The following is a 27,710-nucleotide window of genomic DNA, read 5'->3' on the forward strand; positions in this document are numbered from 1 at the left end:
GAAGTCTGGTGAGAGGACCCAGCAGCCAATGCAGCTGAAGGCTGACATATGGGAGGCTTGGATCTCTTCTTGGAAGAATCCTGGAAATCTGGGCTGATAAAAAGAAGTGCATCTGAGATTTGAATTGCCTCCTCTTTGTCATGAGAGTATAGATTCCCAGTGAGTGCAGAGTCACATGAGAATTTTAACATATGCATCATATCATTGGTCTTTTCTGAGAACAATTTAGATCCTTCAAAAACCTTCAACTGTGTTTTGCAGTTCTTTTGGGAATGCCAGAGGCCTGCATTCAGGAAGAATGCCTCATTGAAGTCACTATGGCAATGGAGCATCAGGCACTACAGGATGAATCAATAGCTATTTTAGGAGATGTACAAGCTGTAAGACGTCCCTCAGCCACTGTTGCCAATGGTCCCTACAGTCCTCTGTCTACTTGTCAGCAAATTTTGCTATGACAGTCCAATTAACAAACATTTGAACAGCAGAGTTTGGTAATTGACAATCCTCATTTGTAGGCTTGCGGTGGTAAATTTTCCTGCCATAATGGTCTAGTCTTTTATGGTCCTTATCCTGTGAGGTAGCCTTGAATTGAGATTGACTCAAGCGTTCACTAGCTGCAATGACTACAGAAGAGTCTGGAACAGAGTGAATGAAAAAATAATCAAATTCCTGCTGAGGAACTATATAATGCCTATCATCCACGGGTTTGACAGCAGGTGATTGGAAGCTGGAGTCTGCCAAAGAGTTTTGGCCAGATCTAAGAAGGATCATTAATTGAAAAGGTACTCTTCCAGAGGGCTGGAGTCTGTAAAATACCTTGCACCTTGTACAGATTATCCTGCACAACTTCTGCTTGTATTCCTAAAGATGTGGCAACCTGCTTTATAAGATCTTGCATGTCCTTAGGGGAGGCGAGGAAGATTCAGGAGTAATGGTTTCATCAGAGAAGAATAAGGATATGTGTGGGGGCTGATTCAAGATTTCCTCCCTCTTCTTCAGCAACCCCCAAAGTTGGGGATGGCTCACAATTGCACAGGTATAGGGTCTTTCCTTGCTGGGAAGGAGATTGAGACTTCCTTTTAAATTGCATTGCAGATAGAGATCTGGAAGGACCAATAGCAGTCCAAAGCGTCCAGTATGGCCAAAGCGGGTAGTCAAGTCTCTGCTTTGCCCAAGGTGGCGGACAAAATAAGGGAATGTCCTTAGGTGGTTAATACTCTTGCCCCAACCCATGAGTTCATGCAATATGCCTAGACATGTAGAGTGAAACAGGCTGTCTTGCTCAGAATGAGAAGAAGAGATATAGCTCTCTTCAGGAAAGCAAGGAGCTGTTCCAGCCAGCGTCAGTGGTGGTCTCGATTACTGCAGCGATGCATGTTCCTGCACTGGTGGTACCGACTGCATCGAGGTTGGCTCTAACAGTACCAGTGTAGACACAGATAGCCCTTGTTGGGGAGGACAAAATGCCATCTGCTGTAACAACTGCACCAGTGGCTCTGATGGTGCCAGTGTAGTGCTAAAACCCATCACTGATACCTGAAATGATGATCAGTGAATTTGGGAAAGAAAGGTATACAAGTCGTTTGCTGCAAAATATGCTTGTGGCGTCGATGGTACTGAGATTGGAGGTAAGTTCTTGGTAGATAGTACCCGTTGCACTGGTCCCAATGATACCAGAGTGGATTACGACAAAGGTGTCTGCTTCACTGAAAATATTGTAGATGATTTTAAAGTTGAAGGCACTGACCTCGATGGACCTGCTGGGGCCAGAGTTGATGGTGCCACCTCACATGGTACTGGTGAATGCTGACACTTATGCCTAGATTTTGACTCAGTACCAGAGGACTTATGTCTTTTACTCTATTTGCCCTGTTTGTGGATCACAGTGTCAGACTTCATCAACCTCTCTGTGTCACAAGGAAACTTCTTCAGCTTCAAAGTCGCTGCAAGAGAAGAAAAAGAGCATCTTCTTTTTCCAGTCATTGGTTTAGAGCCTGAAGGTGTTGGAGAAGCACTTTTAGTAGACGAGCTCTCCATTCTCTCACGACTGGGGTCTTGCTCTGAAGAGGGCACATCATCTTTAAAAGCAATGCTCCCTAAGGCAGAATTCCCATGATTGTTTTGTTCTTGCTGGGAAAGAGGTACATATGGGACGTTTATCCCTGACATGTTCCTCTCCCAAGCAAAATAAATTAAAGTATTTATTACTTACAGGCATTACAGCCTGCAAGTCGAACACTGCTTAAACCCCTGGGGACCTCTGCATTTTCACAGACAGCCAGGGTTAGCTATACTATAACAATGAAAATTTGTACACTATAGAACTAGGTACTAAATAGTTAGAAAAATGCTGGTTGTATAATAAAACTGATACCCAACTCTTGCTACAGATGGTAAGAAGGAACTGAAAGGGAGGTGGCACACATGCCCCATTACCCCTCAGCTCTGTGCACAAGGACAGCAGGGCACATGCACCACCTTCCGATACTGCTGGCAGAAGTCTCTGACTCCACTGCATTGGGTGCATACACACCTACAATGGAATATATACGTGCACAATCGCTCAAAGGAGAACTGCTGATTATTTGTATAGGGTGAGGTTCTCACCCTGCTCAGGCCACTTAATGCCAAGTAAAAGGGCCAGAGTGGCAACAAGTGGCTCTGAAAGGTCCAGATCCAGCTGGAAAAATTCCCTTGGCACAATTATTGAGAACATATGCTGTTCTTTGAGGACCCCCTAAAAATCCCTGGCATAAAAAGTAGGCTTGGGGGCAGAAGGTGTGAAAGGTCACAGCACACAGAGAATGAGCAACAAGCAGGAGAGTTTCAGAGGTAGTTTGGAAAGCCAGTATGGAAGGCTTTTCTTCTAGGAACAGTTTTACGCTCAGTAATGTAACGGCTAGCAAAGTAACTGTGTCTGTGACCTGTGACAGATGTGCCATGTACTCTTTCCTGTCTGAAGCCAGAAGGGACTTTTTAATACATAGAGTGTAAGTTGGTGGCTGTGCTTGAAGAAAAGATTCTTGGATTGGAAGGGCAAGTGCAGACAACACAGAGCATCAGAGAAGCTGATGAGTTCCTGAACAACCAAAATTCAGGAAGCAACACTACCCCAGACTTAAGAGAAAAAGGAAGGGACCACAAAGGAATCAGAGAGAGGGGAAATGAGAGAGGAGGCCTGGTAGTTTGTAGCCATGAGAGACAAGACGACAAGCCAGGCCGAGGGACGTACTGGCTGCCGCTTCCCACAGCCCCCATTGGCCGGGTACAGCGAACCACAGCCAGTGGGAGCCTCAATCGGCTGAACCTGCGGATGTGGCAGGTAAACAAACTGGCCTGGCTCGCCTTGGGCTTTCCCTGAACAAGCAGCGTCCCAAGTTTGGGAAACACTGCTCTATGGGGATGGAAGCTGTTTACAGATGGGATAGCCTCCATCTTAACAGAAGAGGAACTAATCATCCTGGGCACAGGCTGGCTACAATAGTCTGGAGAACATTAAACTAATAAGAGGGGAGGGTGAAAAGAAGGAAAAAACGAGCATTCATTTAGCACAAAATCATGATGTTGAGAATAAAATTAAATCGAGAAACCAAAGGATATGAAGAGAAGAAATTCTTTAATTGCCTAAACACAAATGCTAGGAACCTAGGTAACAGAGAGCATTGGAATTGCTGATTTAGGAGCATAAATCTGATGTAGTTGGGATTGCTGAAACCTGGTTGAATATGCATGACAGGAATGTTAAAATCAACGGTTATAACCTATTTAGGAAAGATCAAGTGGCACTCTAAGCCAAAAATGCCATAACCTGTTTGAATCACGGACTGCTCAGAAAAAAATTATCTTGAATGCTAATGGATCAAGGTCCTAACAGATAAAGCACAAAGTGAGGTACTAGCTGGTGTCTTCTTCCCCAAATCACACCAAGGAACAGGGTGACTAACTCCTCAAGTACCTATCTATAAATGTGTAGGAAAAAGGCTGAGAGATTATGGTGAACTTCAATCTGAGTGACATATGCAGGATGTCTCATGCTGCCTGTACAAAAACATACTCTGAATTCTTTAATATTATAAATTACAACTCCCTAAATCAAAAGTGATGCACCTCCTAGACAAAGACTTCAGTGTTCCAGAAATAAAGGCTAATGTTGTTGAAATCGCAAAATACTTAGAATCATAGAAGATTAGGATTGGAAGAGACCTCAGGAGGACATCTAGTCCAACCCCCTCCTCAAAGTAGGACCAACACCAACTAAATCATCCCAGCCAGGGCTTTGTCAAGCCGGGCCTTAAAAACCTCTAAGAATGGAGATTCCACCACCTCCCTAGGTAACCCATTCCAGTGCTTCACACCCTCCTAGTAAAATAGTTTTTCCTAATAACCAACCTAAACCTCCCCCACTGCAACTTGAGACCATTGCTCCTTGTTCTGTTATCTGCCACCACTGAGAACAGCCAAGCTCCATCCTCTTTGGAACCCCCTTTCCGGTAGTTGAAGGCTGCTATCAAATCCTCCCCTCACTCTTCTCCTTCTGCAAACTAAACAAGCCCAGTTCCCTCAGCCGCTCCTTGTAAGTCATGTGCCCCAGCCGCCTCATCATTTTTGTTGCCCTCCGCTGGACTCTCTCCAATTTGTCCACATCCTTTCTGTGGGTGGGGAGGGAGGGGGCAAAACTGGACACAGTACTCCAGGTGTGGCCTCACCAGCGCCTAATAGAGGGGAATAATCACTTCCTTTGATCTGCTGGCAATGCTCCTACTAATGCAACTCAATATAAACGTTCACCTTCTTGGCAACAAGGGCACACTGCTGACTCATATTCAGCTTCTCATCCACTGTAATCCCCAGGTCCTTTTCTGAAGAACTGCTGCTTAGCCAGTCAGCCCCCAGCCTGTAGCAGTGCATGGGATTCTTCCGTCCTAAGTGCAGGACTCCGCACTTTGTCCTTGTTGAGCCTCATCAGATTTCTTTTGGCCCAATCCTCCAATTTGTCTAAGTCACTCTGGACCCTATCCCTGCCCTCCAGCTCTCTCCTCTCTCCCCAGCTTAGTGTCATCTGCGAACTTGCTGAGGGTGCAATCCATCCCATCGTCCAGATCATTAATAAAGTGTTGAACAAAACCACTGGGACACTCTGCTTTAGTGCCAACTAAACATCGAGCTATTGATCACTACCCATTGAGCCCGACAATCTAGCCAGCTGTCTATCAACCTTCTAGTCCATTCATCCAATCCATACTTTTTAAACTTGCTTGCAAGAATACTATGGGAGACAATATCAAAAGCTTTGCTAAAGATAAGATATATCATGTCCACTGCTTTCCCCATATCCACAGAGCCAGTTATCTCATCATAGAAGGCAATCAGGTTGGTCAGGCATGACTTGCCCTTGGTGAATCCATGTTGACTGTTCCCGATCACCTTCCTCTCCTCGAAGTATTTCTGTAAGAACCACTTTGCAGCAGCTGCTCTGAAAAAAGTGGGAGGAACCAAGCTAACTCTCCTACAAGATGTGCAATGGTTGACTGTTTAGGTCAGTTCTTGGTATAGTGATCAAATCAGATGCAAATTTAGTTTGCAAACAAAATCATGAAAAAATAGATTGCACCATCACAGCCAAAGTTCTCAACGTTGCGCTTAAGAGAAATGTTGAATACATGCTGAGTACCCTACAGCCTGTTTCTGTAGCCTTGAACAACATGCAGGGAAATAGCTGTTTTATTGCTGATGCTGCTGAAATTTGAAAGGAACTGAGAGAGATCTTCAAAAGAGGAATATGCAATGACAGAGTTAAATTACAAGCATTAAAAAAAAACCAGATGGGACAAGCACTATTTCCAGCTCATTTTCTTGAAAATATTCTCGAAAATATTCTCAATACTCAGTACGAAGGTTTGAACCGGACTGCTGAAGAAGAGGAGTTGGCTATGACATGGACATCCAGCAACCATCCCTCCCTAATGCCAACTATAACAAACTTCAGAGCTAAGGGTGAACCATTCAAGAAATACATGTTTGCTTAAGAGGTTTTAAAGAAAGCCACACCAGTGAACTGGTGGAAGTCATTTAAGCACTTGGATTCAGAGACTTTTGAAGTGATAATCTCACTTTTAACAGCAGTAGCTTCTTCTGCCAGTGTAGGAAGAATATTTTCTTCCTTTGGACTAACTCATTCCAAATTGAGAAATTGTTTGGGACCTGAAAAAGCAAGAAAGCTTGTTTTTCTTTTCCAGATTATGAACAAACAGGAAAATGAAGGTAAAGACGACTGAGTTAGCTGCAGAAGTCAATATTTTAAGTTTCTCACGTTGACCTGGCTGACACAGTCAATTTAATTTTTTTTTTAATATTTCATTTAACTATTTTAGTTCAAAACAAATTTAACTAAAATAAACCTGATTTTAAAAAACTTGAACGTTTAACTCAATTCAAAAATTCATATGCTTGTTTTGTTAAAATATTATATGTTTGCTGTTGAAGAAAAAAATCCAGAATACATAACATTGTTGTCTGAGGTAAATAAAATAATTTAAATGTCTGTCCGGTGATGTTCTCCTCCTAATACAGCATGGCAAGAAAATCCTCCAAATATTAATGATTAACCTGTTGAATTAGAGATATTTATGAAGTCAATGGGAGGTGAACTATCTGTTTGGTAAATGAAATAACCAAACAATCATTCATTTTCTGATATAGCTGTAAAACTAATCTGAAAAGTTTTCAAAACAAATCACTTAAAAAAGGTATAGGGTGTACCTTCTAAAAATGAATCCTACATCTATCTCTGAGTTGTGAAGAATATGTATTAAGGTTATAACAACCAACAAGAATGCACCTTTACGTAGAAATCCATGATTATATTGAGTCTTCCTGACTAATGATTTAAATCAAATCCACCCTGCCACAACTAGAAATCTATTGCCAGCAGAGTCAAGGACAATAAGGAGCTTTTATACTATATTAAGATAAAAAATATCCTAACAATGTTATTGGTCTATTACTAGATGGAAAATGTAGAATTGTCAATAATAATGCAGAAAAGGCAGACGTGCTCAACAAATACTGCTGTTCTGTATGGGGGAAAACAGATGATGTCATATCATGATGATGATGAAATACTCTCCATTCCAATAGTAACACAGGAGGATATTAAACAGCAGCTACTGATGTTGGACATTTTTAAATCAGCAGGTCCAGCTAACTGCATCTAAAAGTTTTAAAAAAGAGCTGGCAGAGAAGCTTGCTAGACCATTAATGTTTATTTTCCGTAACTCTTGGAACAGTGGGGAAGTTCCAAAAGAAAGCTATAGTTGTGTCAATTCTTTAAAAGGGTAAATGGGATGACCCAGGTAGTTATAGGCCTTTAACCCTGACATCAACTCTGGGCAAAGTAATGAAACAGCCATTACAGTAAAGAATAGTAAAGAATTCTTCATTAGTAAAGAATAAAAGGAGGGTAACTTAAATAATGCCAGTAAACATAAAACCTGTTAGCCTAACTTGATATCTTTTTGCGATGAGATCACAAGTTTGATAAAAGCAATAGTATTAATGAAATACAGTTGGACTTTTGTAAATCAGTTGACTTGCTACCAGACAAAATTTTGATTAAAAAAAAATTAGAATTTAAAATTAACATGGCATACACTAAATGTATTTAAAAAGTTTCTGACAAGTCTCAAAATAGGGACTGTAAACAGGGAATCATCATCCAGCAGGCATGTTTCTAGTGGGATCTTACAGGTATTGGTTTTTGGCTCTTCATAGGGCTGCAACTGTATTAACTCATCTGGGAACTAGCCAGAAACAATTCACAGAGTGCAGGTCATGATTCCTTCCTGAATCACTTCCACCTAGTGGAGGGCTGCTGTCAGCCCCAAAGCCCTCCACATCTGGTCCCCAGCCCATTGCTGGGACCCCACCACCCTTTCCTCATATGCGGGCTAAGGGGCTGGGGAAAGGGATTCAGCTCCTTGCTGTAACAGACATTAGGGGAGGCTGTATCAGCTTCTTCAGGGGATGCCTTAATTCCCCCACCCCATCAACTCTCTTCCAAGGGAGGGGGAATTCTTAAAGAAGACACTACAATTTTTTCTGACAGCCCAGACAAAGACCCCCAGCTTGAGGTTGAGGATGTTGCCCTTTGTCTCCTCTAGAGGAAGGGCTGGGCAAATGCTGTTTTTCTGGAAATGGAATAGAGAAAGACTTCACTCTGAAGTATACAACAAAAGACCACTACATTTTTCATTTATTCTGTTATTGAAGAGTTGACTTAAATTTCTAGCTATTACAAGCACAAGTCACTTTAAAAAGATGGAAAAGTAGAATGGTAATCTGGTTCTGTCATGCAGTTTCCTCAATATGTTCAAAGGGGCAGGATGTGTTTTTTACCTAAGTTTTTAAAAGCAACATCATCCAGAGACATCATATCTACTCATGCAAATAATTTTCTACAAAGTTGCAATAATATAGTAAATAAAACCTATACACAAGCTCATTTCCCCACAAGTTCATTTAAAAAAAAAGAATTTTCATTATGTATATTTTTTCCATTTCTGCTACATCACAACAATTAACATAAATGGAAAAAAAAACTACAATAACCCTATCTTAAATACAATAAAGTCTTTTTTTCCATAGAACTCTACGCATTCCTTTTAATGTTTTTATAACTATATGTTTATGTTTTTAAAAGTTCGCATTCAGGTACAATATTGCAAAACAGCATTATATTCAGTCATAAGTTTTTACTGACGATACCTTTAACTTTGTCATTTGTATGGCAAATTTTTGTTTTTCTAAGAATCAGTCTGTACTCTATAAAGATTTGTTTCCAGGATACTTGCAATTGTGCTGAGCATAACATCTGTTGCTTTGCATTTCCAGAGCTTTACAAAACCTAGCTAAGCACGCTTTCCTACACTCACTTGAGTATATGAACTGACAGAAAAGATATATGGTCACAGTTCAAATAAACTAACAGTGACAACTAATTTCATACTGAAAGCCATTTAAGTAACTAGCTATTTATGTAGCCTAAATAGACAAAAGCCAGGAAAATCAGTCAGGGATCAAATTCTGTTTATAAACTTCCTTATTTGTTTAGGAATTGCAACACACACACATGATTTCCATGTGATAAACAGCAGAACCATGTGGCAAGTATATTTATATGCACCTTTTTCTCCCTCACCCAAGAACATATTCTTACATTCTAAACTCAAACAGCTTCAAAAAGTGGGACTGAATAATTAAAAAGAAAACAATATTAAAAAAAAAATACTGCCATAGAATTGGTCCCTGCTTCTCTCCTCCAAAACTTTCCACATTTCTCCCAAAGTTATCCCCAACCCAAGTCCACTGATCAGCAAGATTCAGTCCTACACCAGTTCTGAGGCCTTCTACATATACACACTTTCTCAATTTATAGTGTTACTTCGTGATCTTGCAGGGCTAGAAACAGGACCTTTGTACTACTGGAAAGAGATTATTCTCAATTTTCCAAAGGGACCTGGCACTCACTCCTAGTTTAGGAAGTCCCAGGAGAGCCTTTGAAATTGTGACCTGTTCTGAGTGTATAAAAGGTATTTTAGGATGGCTTTAATGGTTTTTATGGCTCACTCTGAGCACTGTAACAATATGGTTCATAGACTCAATCCTGCAAGGTATTGAACATTCTGGACTTGATCCAAAGCATTAAAATTAGCAAAGCTCTGGAGCATATGTGGCTCAAGTGTTCTGCACTATACAGTATCAAACCCAAAGTAACTAAGACACCAGGCTTCATAAGCAACTGTATATAAAAAAGTCCAAATAAAAAAGAAAAAAAATCTTTAAAGTTAAACACAGGTCTTTAAAGTTTTATAAAACACTGTTAAATAGGTGGCATATGCAGAACAGATCATGTTGCAGGGTTGCAAAAAGGTTATGAATACTCACTCAATTGGAAAGATATATGTAACTCATATCTTTGCCACTCGTGAATAATGCGTCCCTCCCAAAAATCGTATTGAAAAAACTGTCACCCTACCACATTGTGTTCTCCTTATATATATACATACACACACACACACACACCTTACATTACAGACAGATGTCTGTGAGATCACAGATGCTAAACTAGAACTGCCTGCATTCCACATTTGAATGTAATTATATCAAGGTCAGTGTCACATGACCAGGATGTGGGCAGTCATATCTAATGGTTGGAGGAGGAGTCAGACATATTGGTCAGAGCAGGAGTTAGTAGCCAGAAACTGAAGACCGGAGTAAGAGCTAGAGTGAGGAGTCAGAGCCCAGGGTCAGAACTAGAGTCAGGGTATGTCTACACAGCAAAGAAAAAGTCACCTGGCCCGTACCAACCAACTTGGGCTCTCTGGGCTCAGGCTATGGGATTGTTCCATTGTTGTGTAGACTTCTGGGCTCAGGCTGAAGCCCAAGCTCTGGGACCCTCCCAACTTGGATGGTTCTAGAGCCCAGGCTTCAGCCCAAGCCCAGAGGCCTACATAGCAATAAAACAGCCCGAGCCTCGAGAACCTGAGTTGGTTGGCACCAGCCAGCCAAGGATTTTTCTTTGCCATGTAGACTACCCTCAGAGGCCAGAGCCAAGGGTCAGAGCTGAAGTCAGAGGTCAGGAATCTGAGCCAAGGGTCAGAAACGGGTTACCTGGAATGAGGCAAGACAGGCACAGGAGCTATCACAGTTGTGGGTGACAATCTGAGCAGCCACTGAACTGCTGCTGCTGGACTTAAGAGCTGTTCTGCTGACTCCTCCAACCAATCAGACAGTGTAGCAGATCAGGCAGACTACCATAAGCCACCTGTGCTTGTTATGTTGCCCAGAGACTAGCTCTGCTGCAGGCCCTGCATCCAGAAAACTCAAGAATGGAGTTAAAATGGGATTGGTATAATACTATCCGTTTTCACCAGGCTCTCTACTTTAGCTATTACAGAATTTCACTCTGTGGTGGCATTGGAGTCAGCGAGTCTGCTTGTTCCTGGGGATGTCAATATTCTCTTAGAGGAATGCTCTTGTGAGACTATTGTAGTTGGGGATTTATACAAGCCCAAGGGCACTGATGAGACTCACATGGCTGCAATACATACATCTTTCAGTCTGAAAGATGGATTATTTTATGAGAAAGTCAGTGGTAAGTTGTTCCAGTGGTGGTTCAGAAAGAAATGCAGAAATATGATGACAAATATATGATTTAACATCATTTGATTCAAAACCATGTAGTTGCGTTCTGACGTTCTGGCTGTCAATAATATGTCTACGAAGTTCCAACTTCATGACTTGAAGACTTTGGAGGAAAAAAAGTCAGGACTTGTCTACTCAAATTGGCAATAGCAACACAAACACGCATAAAGCATTGCACTGTATCTGGTATCTTGTCAAATCATAGAATAGTGTAAAGTTCATATCAATGCAGAAAATCTTATTCTTCCATGAGAAACAAGCAAAGTATAGGACCTAAATACTACTGTTTCATACCATACCAGAGCCATAGCTGATGTCAGTGAGTAACTCCTTTCAATACTCAGGAAGACAGACTATTTACTAATTTAGCCTCATGAGTTAACTGATATATTGACTGCTGTACAACTTCCAGTTTTATGAGGTATGTTTCTCATGGTTGACTGAAGATTTACTATTTTATAACACTGTGCCAGGAAACACAGAGTTATTATTTTGAGTCACTGCAGGGAACAGTCAAAGTTTTCCATATTCACTGGAAGCAGTGCATTTCAATCTGCTATTTTGAATTAGCAGAATACAATATAAAGATTAGCAAAGACATTTCAAAATGTTTGAAATTTGAAAGTCATAACAGCATTTTGGATGTTACATAAAAACATGCTCTACTAATGTGACATCACTACTGAAAAGTATTAAACTGGGAGAGAAAAAAATTAGTAGTTTCCTTTTAACTTGATAAACAACTACATAATGCAAGACACTTCTAAATTTAAAATAACTACATGCTAGTTCATAACATTTACTACTGAATAAAGCTATAGAAACACCAGCAGATACAACAGATAGGCTAAATATCTTTTCAATGCATTAAACAGGGCTGTATTAGACCCTGGTCCTGCAAAGACTTCTGTGCATTTAACTACATGCTGAGGGTAGCCCTATTGAAAACTAAGGGACTACAGGCTGTGTCTTAAAAAAAAAAAAAAAAAAAAAACACCACATGCTCAAGTCTTTGCAGGATGGAGATCTTATTCATTTCAACTGAAACTTTAAATGGTTTTCAGATCAAACACCATGTTATCAACAAATCCACGTTTTCTCTCTTTCAGTTGTATGTAGTAAAAGTTCCTTGTTCTTTGGGAAAAACTCAACCTTGTGAAGAGGGCCTGAAAAAGTCCCTTTGCACTGCTGAAAGACCAAGTTTGGCTGAACATTTTCTGTGTGTCAGAGAGCGAGCCCCACTTCAGTTTTACATATTGAGAAACATTTAGAGCAGACAAGAGAAGAGGCCTCAGGATCCACAACATAAAGCTAAAGGCCCTGTAACCAGTCAGAAAGTTGGGAGTATGGATATTGCTGCCTCCAGCTCTCCTACACATTATCCATGTAAATCCCAATTATTCAGGCAGTATGTGGATGAAAGGAATACCACTCTAAGAGAAATATTAGTGCATAAGTTCTCATCCTGAAGGGTCTCAACAATCCTCTCATTTTTTATGGTTAAATGGGAGAGGGTCCCAAAACCATTAAGAAAGGGGTTCCAAAACTTTCTTCTCTTGTAACATAATGTCACAGTATGAAAAAGGCTGAGAACCACTGTATTAGGGGATGTAAATACACTACCTGACTAGTAAACATATAGAGATACCAGTTAAAAAACAATGTTTTATTCACTTATTTTAAATAACAGAGCTGCACTGCAAAATACAGCAATCCTGAGAGGATTTTTTAAAGTTTCATTTATAATCTTCTTCACACTTACACTCACTGTCATGATATGCCAGAACACAATTAACTCGGAACTTTGACAGTTAATATCTGTAGAACAGAAATCAATTTAGAAAGGACCTCATAATGAAATTCTGTAAGAGTCCCACTGACAACTGACAAAAAGGTCAAATTCTAAAAGGAAACAGCAGATACCACTACAAAACTAACAGATGTTCTTTGGGGTCATCTGCACAAAAACATAGGCATATGTGAAAGAAATCTGACACACTCATGAAATCAGTTGGTGTCTAAAATAATAGCAGCTCCTTATGGTAATATATGTATCAAATACTCAACGTGTTATGTTGCAACAGTATGTGCAGACAAAAAAAAAAAAGCACATAAGTAGTAGAAATGGGGGCCAGCAGGTTAAGAGAGAAAAATATACGTTGTATGACCCATCAAGGTTAAAATACAGCTTAATAAGAACACAAGAATGCATATTATTCAGAGTTCACAGAATTTTCAGATATTTATTTTTGTTTGTAAATACTTATGGTGTGGATAAAAATATTTTTAAAGGACTGTGGTTAATAAAAATAAAGTCTGTCTTCCAAAAGACAACTTCAAAAGTTGCAACCACTACAATTTACGTCAATGAAACAGCAAACAAGATTTCTTCTATGTCTATAGATTACTTCTCTTGTTTTCTAGCGCAAACATACTTCGTTATTATTTCCTGTTTTGTAATGCACATTGTTAACAAATAAAACATGCCTATATTGACAGGAAGATTATCTTAAGGGTGAACACAATGAACCCAACAAAAACAGATGCACAGTTTCCCAGTCATTCTTGTTACTGTTGTTTCATACAGTACACTCAAACTACTCAATCTGAATATTTATAATGGGAATTTACCAAATGAAAAATTGCAGATTGGTCAGCACAGAAGTTTTTTGGAGGTATTTGGAGGGGAAAAAATAGAGTTAAAAAGAAAATATACAAAAACACATACTCAGCAATTTTTCATTTTACATGTGAAGAACAGACTTATCACTATAGAAGTAAGTCTGAAAAATATCACAGCTCAAATCAGTAACCTGGTCAGAATGAAAGTGACAGAAAGCGTAACTGACAGTAAAAGTTAAGGTGTAGGCACACAGAAGGTCCAGGCCTTCAATAATCCTAAAAACGAAAATCCCCAGCACAGAATGATATGGCCATTCAGAAATATTTGGAAATAGCTAAGAAACAAATCCATTCATGTGAATCTAACTGACTTCATCATTAGAGTTACCAATGACCTTAATTTACAGCTTCTGTGATGGAGTCAGGATTAGAACCTATTTGTTAGCTATAAGACTTCAGGCAAGACACTGTTGAACTCAATGGAGATGTAATTAATATAATGGAAGGTAAATTTTGGCCCACAGGTTCTTTTAAATAATGAAAATAATGAAAGATTGATTAGCATTTGTCAGAAGGATTCTCCTCCAAAATTAATAGACAAAACCATTAGTTTGCAGCAATTGAAGTGAAACTAACTCCTCCACCCCAACCAACCTCTTTTTTCCCCCCTCAATTTACCTACCTGTAAAAATAATCTAATACTTATTCATCTCAAGGGGATGCAATGGAGTTTAACTAATTGACTGTAAGTCTGTTTCAGACCCTCTGATGTAAGGCACAAAGTAACATTTTTAAAAATGCTTTATGATACTTACTATGTAACACATGCTGGCCACAATCTGAGCTCCCCCCATTTCAGTGAAAAGAGCAAGCAAAAGCACACCTGGCAGGGTGAAGGTAGGACCATGGATAGCTGCATTGTTCCCCCTTTCCCTCAGGTAAATCAGGATTCCAGTTATAAGCTATTTGCTGACCCCATCAGCATTAACTTACATCATAACAACATCATACAGTGAAACACTCTTCTCTCATGCACGCATACAGAGATGATGGTTCAGTGGTAATGGAAGGTAGAAAGGTACTGCTATACTGTATTAGTGAGCAAGGGGCTGGGAAGCTATGTGGAAGCACAGACCCTCCATGAAGATGGCCCTGGCTTCCAGTGCATCTCCCAAGATCAGGAGATTCCATGGGACTGAACTCCATTACCTGTTCCACCAATGAAAGCAACTTCTCCACTCCTAGGAAATAATGAGTTGGAAACTCTGATGAGTCCCAGAAACAATTAGTGCACAGGACGATCTGACCACAGTGCAGAGCACCTCCGTTCTGATTCTTGGCATGGCAGAGTGGAAAAATCAGAATGAGAGGACTAAGCTCCAACTATTTGAAGTTGTCGGCTTTGGTAGCACAATAAAGGAAAAAAATATTTGGAAAAAAAAGAGCAAAGCTTTCTCACTTACAAGTAAAATAGCAACTTCTACTGCAACATTTGAGTTTATCTATGCAGACTGGTATTGCCTATGTCCTTGATCCTATGCCATTCCAGTAAGGGCCACAGTTCAACCAAGAGAGCATCAGAGGGTGGGTGGATGGTTGAGTGAGTATGTGCGTGAATGCATGCATGCATACAGGATAGCTCAGTGATTTGAACAATGGCCTGCTAAACCCAGGGTTGTGAATTCAATCCTTGAGGGGGCCATTTAGGGATCTGGGGCAAAAATTGGGGATTGGTCCTGCTTTGAGCAGGGGTTTGGATTAGATGACTTCCTGAGGTCCCTTCCAACCCTGATATTCTATGATTCTAAGTCACAATTTTGCCATTAACTTCAGTACAGTCAGGATTTCACGCAGGATTTCTTCAAACAGTTTTGAAATGCTGATAAACATATTTTGACAAACACTGAAGTGCCAAAACACACTCTGTACAAAGCAGGTTTCAGAGTAACAGCCGTGTTAGTCTGTATTTGCAAAAAGAAAAGGAGTACTTGTGGCACCTTAGAGACTAACCAATTTATTTGAGCATAAGCTTTCGTGAGCTACAGCTCACTTCATCGGATGCATACTGTGGAAAGTGTAGAAGATCTTATTATATACACACAAAGCATGAAAAAATACCTCCTCCCACCCCACTCTCCTGCTGGTAATAGCTTATCTAAAGTGATCACTCTCCTTACAATGTATATGATGATCAAGTTGGGCCATTTCCAACACAAATCCAGGTTTTCTCACCCATCCCCCCCCACACACACACACAAACTCACTCTCCTGCTGGTAATAGCTTATCCAAAGTGACCACTCTTGTCATAAATATAAAGGGAAGGGTAAACCCTTTGAAATCCCTCCTGGCCAGGGGAAAGCTCCTCTCACCTGTAAAGGGTTAAGAAGCTAAAGATAACCTCGCTGGCATCTGACCAAAATGACCAATGAGGAAACAAGATACTTTCAAAAGCTGGGAGGAGGGAGAGAAACAAAGGGTCTGTGTCTGTCTGTATGCTGGTCTTTGCCAGGGATAGACCAGGAATGGAGTCTTAGAACTTTTAGTAAGGAATCTAGCTAGGTATGTGTTAGATTATGATTTCTTTAAATGGCTGAGAAAAGAATTGTGCTGAATAGAATAACTATTTCTGTCTGTGTATCTTTTTTGTAACTTAAGGTTTTGCCTAGAGGGGTTCTCTATGTTTTTGAATCTAATTACCCTGTAAGATATCTACCATCCTGATTTTACAGGGGGGATTTCTTTATTTCTATTTACTTCTATTTTTATTAAAAGTCTTCTTGTAAGAAAACTGAATGCTTTTTCATTGTTCTCAGATCCAAGGGTTTGGGTCTGTGGTCACCTATGCAAATTGGTGAGGCTTTTTATCCAACATTTCCCAGGAAAGGGGGGGTGCAAGTGTTGGGAGGATTGTTCATTGTTCTTAAGATCCAAGGGTCTGGGTCTGTAGTCACCTAGGCAAATTGGTGAGGCTTTTTACCAAACCTTGTCCAGGAAGTGGGGTGCAGGGTTTTGGGAAGTATTTTGGGGGGAAAGACGCGTCCAAACAGCTCTTCCCCAGTAACCAGTATTAGTTTGGTGGTGGTAGCGGCCAGTCCAAGGACAACGGGGGGGAATATTTTGTACCTTGGGGAAGTTTTGACCTAAGCTGGTAAAGATAAGCTTAGGAGGTTTTTCATGCAGGTCCCCACATCTGTACCCTAGAGTTCAGAGTGGGGGAGGAACCTTGACAACTCTCCTTACATTGTGTATGATAATCAAGGTGGGCCATTTCCAGCACAAATCCAGGGTTTAACAAGAACGTCTGGGGGGGGCGGGGTAGGAAAAAACAAGGTGAAATAGGCTACCTTGCATAATGACTAAGCCACTCCCAGGCTCTAGTCAAGCCTAAGTTAATTGTATCCAATTTGCAAATGAATTCCAATTCAGCAGTTTCTCGCTGGAGTCTGGATTTGAAGTTTTTTTGTTGTAAAATAGCGACTTTCATGTCTGTAATCACGTGACCAGAGAGACTGAAGTGTTCTCCGACTGGTTTATGAATGTTATAATTCTTGACATCTGATTTGTGTCCATTTACTCTTTCACGTAGAGACTGTTATCCAACATTGAACTCACATTCTGGCTCTCCACATACTCATGACCGATATTCTCCACCCTTATATGCACACACAAACACTCACAAAGGAAGTGCCAGTGGCAAGTCATGACTTCAATTACAGCGTTACAATGAGAGTATCTTTCCATTTACAAGGCTTACAGATATTTAAGTCTAATAATTCCTTAGTGCAGAAAAACACTCAATTTAATATTTGTCCAAGATTTAAATTTCATAAAAACAAAAAGGGAGGCATTTGGAGGTGGGGAGGAGGAGTTGTTTTAAACCTAAGTCCAATAGAACTATTTCTATGTTTTGAAAAAATTCCTACAAATTAGATTTCCCTTGCATTGTTTGAAATACAACTATTATGAGGACACTACTGTTTGAAACCCAAATAGCACTCGGACCCCAACCTTGCATGCCCTTATCACACGCTTAAATTTAAAACTTAAAGCACTTAAATTTAAAGCATGAATATTACCAACTCACTAACTTAAGCACATGTATGTTTGCAGGACCAGGGTCCAATACAGAAATTTGTATTTATATTTTTTTCACTTTTCTCTCTCGCGCCTGTATGCAGAAAAATTTAATGTATGCACAAACTAGACACAAGCACCAGCATGCACTCAAAGTTTATTAATTCTACTCAATTTCTGCTCCTACACTTAAGAAAATAAAAGAAGTAATGTCTGAAAGTGGCAAAAGATAACAAAAGATGAACATCTGTCTTATAATTTATCAGCACATCTTATAAAAATTTATAAAAAATTTATAAAAAAAATTTATAAAAATTCCATCTTATAAAAATAGTCTCACAAATTAATGTTCATGTGCAGAAAGAAGCAGATGAATATTTATACATTATTAAACAAAAAGGATATAGAGAAGACATACTAATATAAAATCCTGTTTTGTTTCTCTCAGGAAATAGCTGAGTCTTTAAAGTTTAGAATGTGTGAAACTGCTAAAGATATTCAGATAATTTTAAAAATGAAAATTAAACCATGTAATACAAAGCTGACTTTGTCAGATTTATCTAGTATTACTCATTTTTATGTCCACCACTTGAATATATTATCACATTTGTATTTGGACACCAGATAACCCACTAGTTCAAATATTAAAGAAAATGTTCTCTTTATATTAGCAGCCAAAATCAAAATAATAACTAATCAACTAATAACTTCAATAATTCACATTTTGTTATAGGCCATTTTTGGTGTTATTCCTATTTCCATTATTCTTGACTACCCAATAGACTGACAGATGTCTTACCTTAATATCCCGAACAGACTACTGGTATCTATTTCACCCACATCTGTTCCTAAATAGCTTTGGCAGCAGACTATTATGTACTTGGAATTAATTCTAAGTCATTTATTACTAAGGACTTACTCTTTTGTTGTTGTTTTGATATCTCTTTTTTTTTCTTATTATGCTTTTAAAAACATTCCTCTACAGTTTTTTAAAACTTTCTACAAAAACATATTGTTCAGTATTATAAAAAAGATTTGCTTTGAGCTCTCCAGGTACCTTAGTTACATGCTAATATAAATTATTTGATTCCACACATTTTAGAAGTGCCCAGAGGTCTTCAAGAATGAAGAAACATGCCAAAATTATCTTTAGTTATCAGAAGCCCCCACATCTACAGATACTGAAAGTTTTAGATCCATGGCCAATGTTGAATCAGTTGGCAATCTCTGTCCATTTCCTAGGTGACAAGCATCTGCATCATAAACCAATACCAAAATTGCCACAAATTGAAATTCTTGTTGGCAGTCTCAAGACAGGGGCCCAAGAATGAAAGTGACATCAAGAATAAAGTCCTTTCAACTACAAAGAGTCTTCCCAGGATAAGGAAAAGATATATTGGGAGAACAGCCCGGGAAAGCTTGCCATTCCTGGTGCTGTAGCTATTCTAATATGCAAGTGACTCCCATTTCCAGTGCTGTTAATCCAGTATTTTTCATAAGTATTAAATTTCACTTTAGCTGTTTGTTAGGTTTTGTTGGGAAAAAGTATTATAAATCTTCAAAGTTTTCAAATAGCCCCACACCGTGAATTTTTAAATCTATTCTTCAATTAGTTTTCTTTCTTTTCTATGATTTTGAAGTGCTGCTCAGGCGTGAGCAGCTATACTATCTCAGGTTATATATTGATCAGCATTGGAAAAAAAAAGTTTTTTCCCCTTTCTTCATCAATTATTTTCCCTGATGTGGTAACACCAGTATTGACACATAGGTGAGCCCTCCTTTTCTCTCTCAGTCAAGAAAGTAACAGCCAACCAGGGCAGGGTCTGGGCACCTCATTCTACCTCCTCCACCAACAGACAATTTCCAGAACTGGGGAAAAATTATGGTTAGACCACACTATCCTGATCAGTCACTTTGTCAGAGCCAATTTCCCACTGCAACATTCTGAGAGGGTGTCCATTCTGGTACTGTTATATCACTAAAAACAACTGACAAGGTAAGAAATCTGATTTTCTGTTATGCCTATCAGTATGGAAAAATGGGTCTGACTAGCAGTAACCAAGGACACAGAGTAACTATAGAGAAGCTAGGAAAGGCTAGGCTAAAGTGACAGGAGAGGAGAAGCCAAGCTGGCCAGAGACACAACCCCATCCTCCAGATATCCCTAAACCTCCAACTGCCAGAAGTTGAAACTGTACAAGGTAGGTCACGGATCACTTGAATTTGCCCTGAAGCATCTGGCACTGGCCAGTGTCAGAAGACAGGATAGTGGGCTTTCTGGTTAATTGGTCTGACCCAATATGGCCATTATTATGTTCTTAGAAACAGACCAATGGAAGCCCACTGAGGAGAGCTGACCACCTCCTGAGGACAGCAACCCCAGGGCTAACATGGAAAGCTCCCTTCACTTCAGGAAAGGAAGACTATGTTTTCAATGGATGTCCAGGAAATGCCACTGGGCCTCTTATCTGGTCTTCTGTTTATAACAGAAGTTGGTCAGTAAGATTTCCTAGCTAAGGCAGACGGCTGGGACCACACTGGGGAGAAAACTGGAACATACTTGGAGAACTACTTTACCATGTGGAACATGAGGTACAGAGTTATCATAAGTCAGAACTGTAAGTACTTTGACTCTCTGGGCTGAGGTGACTGATAGCAGAAAAACTGCTTTCCTCAAACAAACGTAGAGTGGCAGGATGAGTTCAAACACAAAGGATACTTAGCAGTAAATTTAGGCTCCAAAGGCAAATGGGTAACTTAATAGGTGGCCTAAAGTAAGATTACCATAAAGAGCCTGGTTATGAGGGGGTGAAACGCCACTGAAAAACCTTTTATGCTGCAGCAAAGGCCTGGATCCAAAGAGAGCTAGCAGAGCAGCCTCTCTCAAATCCACCTGGAAAGAACTCCATAACTGAAAATACTAGAGGATTTTCTGGCCATGTTCATGGAGATCTAAAACAAAAGGAAAAGATCAACCAACCCTAAAGTGAAATGAAGTGCACATCTGCTGGGAAAAAAAAAAGTCACTAACCTTTTCTAACTGTTATTTGTCAAGATGTGTTGCACATGTCCATTTGACTCTTTGTGTCCGTGTGCCCACATGCAGAATTGCTAGACATTTTCCCCTCAGTGGTACCCATCAAGGCAGCTCCAGAGCCCTCTGCTGATGCGTGCCACTGAGTGCCAATACAGAAGGCCCAGCTGCCCCCAAGTTCCCTCAGTCCCTTCTTGATAGACAGCTCTGGAGTAGGACAGCAAGTCATGGAATGGACATGTGCAACACATATTAAAGATCAGCAGTTACAAAAGGTTAGTAACCATTTTTTCTTCTTCGAGTGATTGCATGTGTGCATTCCACTCTTCGTGACTTACAAGCTGTAATGAAGGAGGAGGGACTGGAGTTCATTGAAGTACGCAGACTGGAGTAAAACTCATTCAAATTTAGCATTCTCTCTGGAGTACTCAACAGAAGCATAATGGGACGAGAAGGTATAAACTGAAGACCAGGTTGCCACTTTCCAAATGTCCTGGATAAGAACTTACACAAAAAACACCATTGAGGCTGCTTGTGATCCTGCGGAACATGGCGTCAGTTTGCCTAGTGGGGAAATGCCTGCCAGATCATAACAAACACATGCAGAAAGCTATACAAGACAAAATTATTTGTGAACAGATCATGAGACGTTTCATTCTGTTTGCTACGGCCACAAACAGCTGGGTTAACAAATGAAACTAGTTCTGTCTATGTAGAAAGCCAGCTCTCTTCTAATGCGTACAATTTGCAGATGTTACTCCTCTTTATTGGCATGTGGTTTGGGGTAAAACATAGGTAAATAAATTAATTCTTTAATATGACAGTCAGATACTACTTTAGAGAGAAATCTCAGATGAGGCCGCAAGTACGCCTTATCCTTAAAAAAAAAAATTGTACAAGGTGGTTCAGATGTCAGAGCACGCAATTCAGCCACTCTTCTGGCTGAAGTGCTACCTATTAGAAAAGCCACCTTTGGCAGTAGGTGAAGTAAGGAACTAGAGCCTCAAACAATGGCCCTTGAGCTTGGACAAAACTAGATTCAAGTGCCAGGGTTATAGGTTCCCTTATTTTAAAGTAAAATCTTTCCAGCCCTTCAAGTCATTAGAAAATATAGAACTGTTATCCACATGTGGCTGGAAAGCTGATACTGCTGCCAACTGGACCTTGACAGACCTGTTTTAGGTGCAAGAGATTATCCAGTATATCCTGGATAGAGAACTGCACTGGAGACCCCAAACTGACATGACCAAATAGGAAAGTGCCTCTATTTTGACATGTAAACAGCTCTGATAGTGGGCTTTCCACTATTTAATAATGCACGGAAAACTTGTTCTGACCAAGAGCTGCTAAATGAAGGGCCCGTAGGTTTGGATGGAGCAGTCAACCATGATCTTAGGAGATCAAGTCTGAGTGCAATGGGAGTGAAATTGGAGCTGCCAATGACAGATCCAATAAAGGGGAGGCCACGCTGGGGCTATTAATATAACTTAGGCCTGGTCCTGTTTGATCTTTAGCAGCACTCTGTGTAGGAGTGGGACTGGGGGAAAAGTGTAGTACAGCTTGTTTGTCCAGGGCAGCAGGAAAGTATCTGTGATGGAACCAGGACTGTGGCTTTGTAGGGAGCAGAACTGTTGGCATTTCCTGACAGCTTTCTTTGCAAACAGGCCTATCTGGGGAGTCCCCCACTGCTGGAAATTCATCTGGCTACATCCAGGTGGAGAGACCACTCATGGTAGCTTGGAAATTATCTATTTAGGTGGTCCACCGGCTCATTCTGCACCCTTGGACGGTAAGAGGCTTTGAGACTCACACTACAAGTTCAGTTAAAGTTCCATCGGTGAATTGCTTCCTGATAAAGCAGAAAAGAGTGAGCTCCCCACTGCCTGTTGAGGTAAAACACACATCACCACAGTGTTGTCTGTAAGAACAAACAGGCTTTTTCCCTGGACACGAAATAGGAAAGCCTGACAGATGAGTCAGACAGCCCTTAGCTCTCAGACATGGATATGAAGATAGGAGATCCTTGAGGACCACAAACCTTGAGTTCAGAGGGGACCCAGAGGAGCTCCCCATCACACAGCAGACGTGTTCATCACCAGCGTCAGCAAAGGCTGATAGCAGACAAAGGGAACTCCAATACAAACACAGAGGGGGTCTGTCCACCAATGTAGTGAAGTCAGTACTCACAAGGGCACCATGTTCAGGTGGTGATGATTTGGTGAATAAACAGAGGCCAGACAACTTTGAAGAGTCCTGAGATGCAGCCTGACATGTTGGACTACATATGTGCACAGTCATATGCCCCAGGAGTATCATACAGTTTTGCGCTGTTATGATTGGGGGAACCCTGAGAAACAGGATTGTTTGGTGGCATTACCATGTCTCAAAGTTCCTTTTTACAGCTGAACACAAAATTCCTTTGGTATAGCTTTTAGGTGCATGAGTTGGTTATGCCACAGCAATAATCTGATCATAGTAGTATGGATTTTGTGCCATTTCTCTCATACAATAAGCACCTCTCTGCATTTATTAAACATACCATTTGCCTTCTGCTGGAGACCCAGCTCTAAAAGATAAGTACAGTGGAGTCCCACTACGGACACCCTGGAGAAGACGTGAGCAGAGATTATGATTTAGCAATTGCTGAAAGAGGCAGGTTGCTGGAAAAACAAATACTTATCTGTAACTCTGAATTAAGAACATGCAGATATTTGAAAAAATTCCCTTTGTAAAATCTTTTGTAAAACAAATTTTGTTTTACTCAATCAACAGCTTTGCTCATTGAAGCTTTGCTCAGGACAACTTGCTGGAGCTTAATTTCTTTTGCTGTTGCCTTTCCAATTGCACCGTAATAAATATCAAGGAGTTTGACACAAAACCCTGAGATAAAGACATTGAGCTAAATCCTGTTTGCTTTACTCACATTCAAAATATGAAGAACTACTCAGCTGAGTAGGTGGAGCAGGATTTGATCCACAAACCTCACCCTAAAACTTAGACACATCTCACAAGAAATTACTATATAACATATATACAGCTGTCATTTAGATTAAAAGGCAAAAAAACAGGGCTTTGGAGCAGAGCCTGGAGCTGGAGCGCAGAGCAGCTCCAGAGCAGTGGAGCTGCAGGTTTTTGCCTGGAGCTGGAGCAGAGCCGGAGCACAGCTCGAAAGCCGTGCAAAAAACTGATGCTGCAGAATCAATAAAAATCTTTTTACTATTCTGCCTATGGCTAAAAGCTGTAAGACACACTATTTCATGTTTCCATAGTGTTTATATACTATAATAAAAATGAAAAACTGCCCAGAGATACTTGGTTTTAGGTTTGAGATCTTGATAACCTTATTTAATTAAATTCCCCTCTTTTATTGCTGGCACAGATTTAAGGTGGAGAGTGATGCCAGTAATTATCTCTTTTAACTCATTTACTGTAATCATGTTTTAAGTAAGCTTTCAATTTCCATAAACTGATTTGTAAGATGGAACCACAGCAAAAAGCCCTCTTCTACTCGTAATTCAGCAGTTTTGTTCTGAAAATTTCATCTGATGCAAATTGTCCTCCTTTCATAGGTAAAATTTGTGGTCTGGCAAAAAAGGAAATAGCCACAGAAGCATAAAGTGATACTGGTCCAAAAACTGAACACAAAGGTTTGGCACTCTCCAGAAGGGGCAAGTGGTACTTTAGTGATGACTTAGTTGTTATAGTAACTTAATATGTATGTAGCCAACATACTCTGGCAACTACCTCCTCCCGCTGCTGCTCTCTGCCCTGTGGCTGCTCAGCCCCTTGTAGGGCTTGCAGGCGTCCCTGATCCCTCCCTGCTTGAACTGTCCTCAATCAATTTAGCAAGTGTTCAAAACAAGACCAACTAAAGGAGCAAACCAGGGGCGATGCACAGTCCCCCATGCGCCATCAGGGTGGGATGGTGCTTGGGGCCGGATCATTTCCGGTAACAAGTTGGAGACTTATCCGTCAGTTTTGGTTGGAGAGGGGAATATGCCAGCCCCGAACCACCTTCTCCTTGACAGCACATTGAAGGCTGGTGGGGGTGCATTGAAGCAGCAGCAGGGTCCGCCCCCTCTTGCCCCCTCTCCCCCCAGCCTGCTCCCCTCACTCACCCCCGCGGCTCTCGGGCTGGATGGGGCTCCACCTGAGCTGCCTGGCGCTGAGCACCACGTCGCAGCTCCTCTTCCCGATCTGGAAGATGCCCCTAAGGAGCGGCTCCTCCTCGCCCCCGGCCGCCTCCCCACCGCGCGGGGGGTCTCTGTCCAGGGGGGGCGCCCCCCGCCTCTCCTCCCCCCACCGATGCGCCATCGAGGAGGAGGAGGAGGAGGAAGAGGTGGTGGCGGCAATCCCCTGCCCAGCCGAGTCTTCCGCCCCGCTCCCCGGCGGCGAAGGGTCCTCCACAAGCTCGGGCCAAGCTTCTCTCCTGGGGCGGGGGAAAGGGGTCTCGGCCCCCAGCATGGCGGCGCCACCCTCCAAGCCAAGTTGAGGCGAGAGACTCTCCGCGTCCCGGCTGCTGCCAAGGCAGCGGCTCCTCTCCCCCGCCCATCCTGTGAGAGGGCGCGAGCCGGCCGGCGGCGGAGAGAGGGAGGCGGGCGGGCGCGCGCGCGCGCGCCCTCCAGCCGTGCCCGTTAGCGGCCGTCCGTAGGGTCGCGCGCGGAATGCCGGGTGGAGCCTGCCGGAATCATTACTCCGCTGGGTGCCTGCTGCGCAGCCTTCGCTACAGGCCCGCCTCCTTGAAGGAGGAAAGGGCTGGATGCCGCCCCCACTGACCGCTGCTGGCGGCGTGGGGCGGGGGTCCCTTGGCCGCAGCACGTGCGAAGCCTGAGGTGCCTTTGCTAGGATCAGGCCCTTTGCTGTGAGCTTGCCCAGGTTGTTTGGAGAGGCACGCAGAAGTCAGTGGGAGCAGGATCATCCCCTGAGCCTCAGCCCCTCGCACCCCTGTTACAAGTGTTGCTGGTGCTCTCGCTCTTTTACCTCTGCGTGGAGATTTCACTCCACTTACTAAAATCACTAGGAACGACATGTTGTAATATGGTAACACCCGGTTGCACCGAAAGGTCTGATGATTATGGTCGTGTATAATGTCTCTCTAAACAAAAGTTTAGGGGTTGGAAGGTCTGTTTTGTTTCTGGTAGTTACATGGCAGGGAATTTGTAAGCTTGTTTTCCTAAATAAATAAATAGCAAACACCTCTCAGAACTTTTCCTCAAGCCTGGCAATATTTGTAGTTTGTATTAAAGACCTAGCTCCTGGGGTCATGTGATACATAAGAATGCTGGTTTTCATTTTTAAAAAAGTTTCTTGCCCTCATGGCTGCAGAGAAAAGCTTACACAGGTGATCAGCGTGCAGTGTAAAGATTCAAATCTGGGTGGATTTGGGTTCATTTTAAAATACCTTTCTGAGGGGAGAGACACACACACACAAATCATGGTTTGTTAAGACACTCTTAGGATTTGGGAGAGCTGACTCCTGATTTTTGAATGGCTGGACTTAGCAATGCTGTATGAAGAGGAGATAAGCAAATGTTTGCAGAGAGATTCTCACAAAAAGGGCCCTGTGCAATTGCAAAACATTATTACTATGTAATACCAATTATGCTGGCTGACCAGCTCACATGATGTTCAGAACAGTTCCTGATGACCCTTTTGTTACAACTTTTATTAACAAAAAGTTATACTCAAAACTAGTTTTCTCTAGGATCGACTGAGTGTCAGCCACCAAACATAGATCTGAAGGGCTGTGTTTTAGGCAAACATTTCCCACCATTTCTACACCAATTCAACACCACCATTGATAGCAATATGCTGGAGTAACGTAAACAAGGTGGTGGAGTCATTTGAAATGAGTGAAATTCTGGCCCTTGTGCAGTCAATACGGATTTTGCCATTGATTTCAATGGGGCCAGGATTTCATCCTTGTTCCCTAAAGCTGCTTGGAGCACACCAAAATTATGATGTGAAAACCCTGGCATCCACAGAAGCCTTATCAATGGTAGGGCTCCCATCACGGCATGCACCAGTGTTACCAAAAATAGGAAATTGTGGGACTGGGAAATTAGATTTCATTTGTCCCTTCATGGATAATTGGAAAACAATCACAATTGTCAGAACACAGTATGGTTATTATTATTATTTTTCTCAGGATTGCCATCATACATGACAATGTAATAATAGACCTGTCATATCAGCACTTTCTTAATAAAAGAGAAAATATGTCAATGCTTTTCTGTCTGAAGATTAATGTATAATTGTTTCAGATTGTGACTTGTGTGTGCATATCTGATGGCACAATTTGGCTTTAACATATTTTGTTTACATAAAAAGTACAGATAGAGATTTTAGCAAAAGAATTACAGGTCAAGAATGATAAACAGCAAGTTCTCCACCAGTGACCACTATTCTGCTGTTATAGGATCATCATGTCAACCTTTCTGTGAAAAATATTTTAAGTGCAGTACTTGTACATGAAATTTGAAAAAAATAAATATAATAAATATTATAATATAAAATTATATATATAATTATAATATAAAAAATAAATAAAAATAAAAATACAGTAGTATATTACCATATTTTATAACAAATAATTAAAAGTTTGTTTAAACAATGATTATTTTACAAGGGACAAATATCTAATCATATGAAACTTCTGCTTGCTTAAAACTCTTAGCAATAAGGGACCTATTCTGACTTCTTTTTTATTTGGTAAGTTGTACCAAATATTTTTTCCATGTGGATCTTCTCTGTTTGAATCTATATACTTTGTGAAAT

The 27,710-nt window shown here is 41.0% G+C and overlaps 1 protein-coding gene across 1 annotated transcript in view; it reads right to left on the minus strand.

Moving 5' to 3' along the window:
- Positions 1–25,397, minus strand: part of CERKL (CERK like autophagy regulator) — a 97,152-nt gene extending 71,755 nt beyond the window's left edge. Inside the window, exon 1 of the mRNA XM_077830284.1 lies at positions 25,052–25,397. Coding sequence (XP_077686410.1) covers positions 25,052–25,397 — 346 coding nt within the window. The remainder of the gene's footprint in view (positions 1–25,051) is intronic.
- Between the last annotated feature and the right edge of the window lie 2,313 nt (positions 25,398–27,710).

This window comes from Eretmochelys imbricata, chromosome 11, assembly GCF_965152235.1.
Source record: "Eretmochelys imbricata isolate rEreImb1 chromosome 11, rEreImb1.hap1, whole genome shotgun sequence".
In the NCBI taxonomy this organism is placed as follows: domain Eukaryota; kingdom Metazoa; phylum Chordata; order Testudines; family Cheloniidae; genus Eretmochelys; species Eretmochelys imbricata.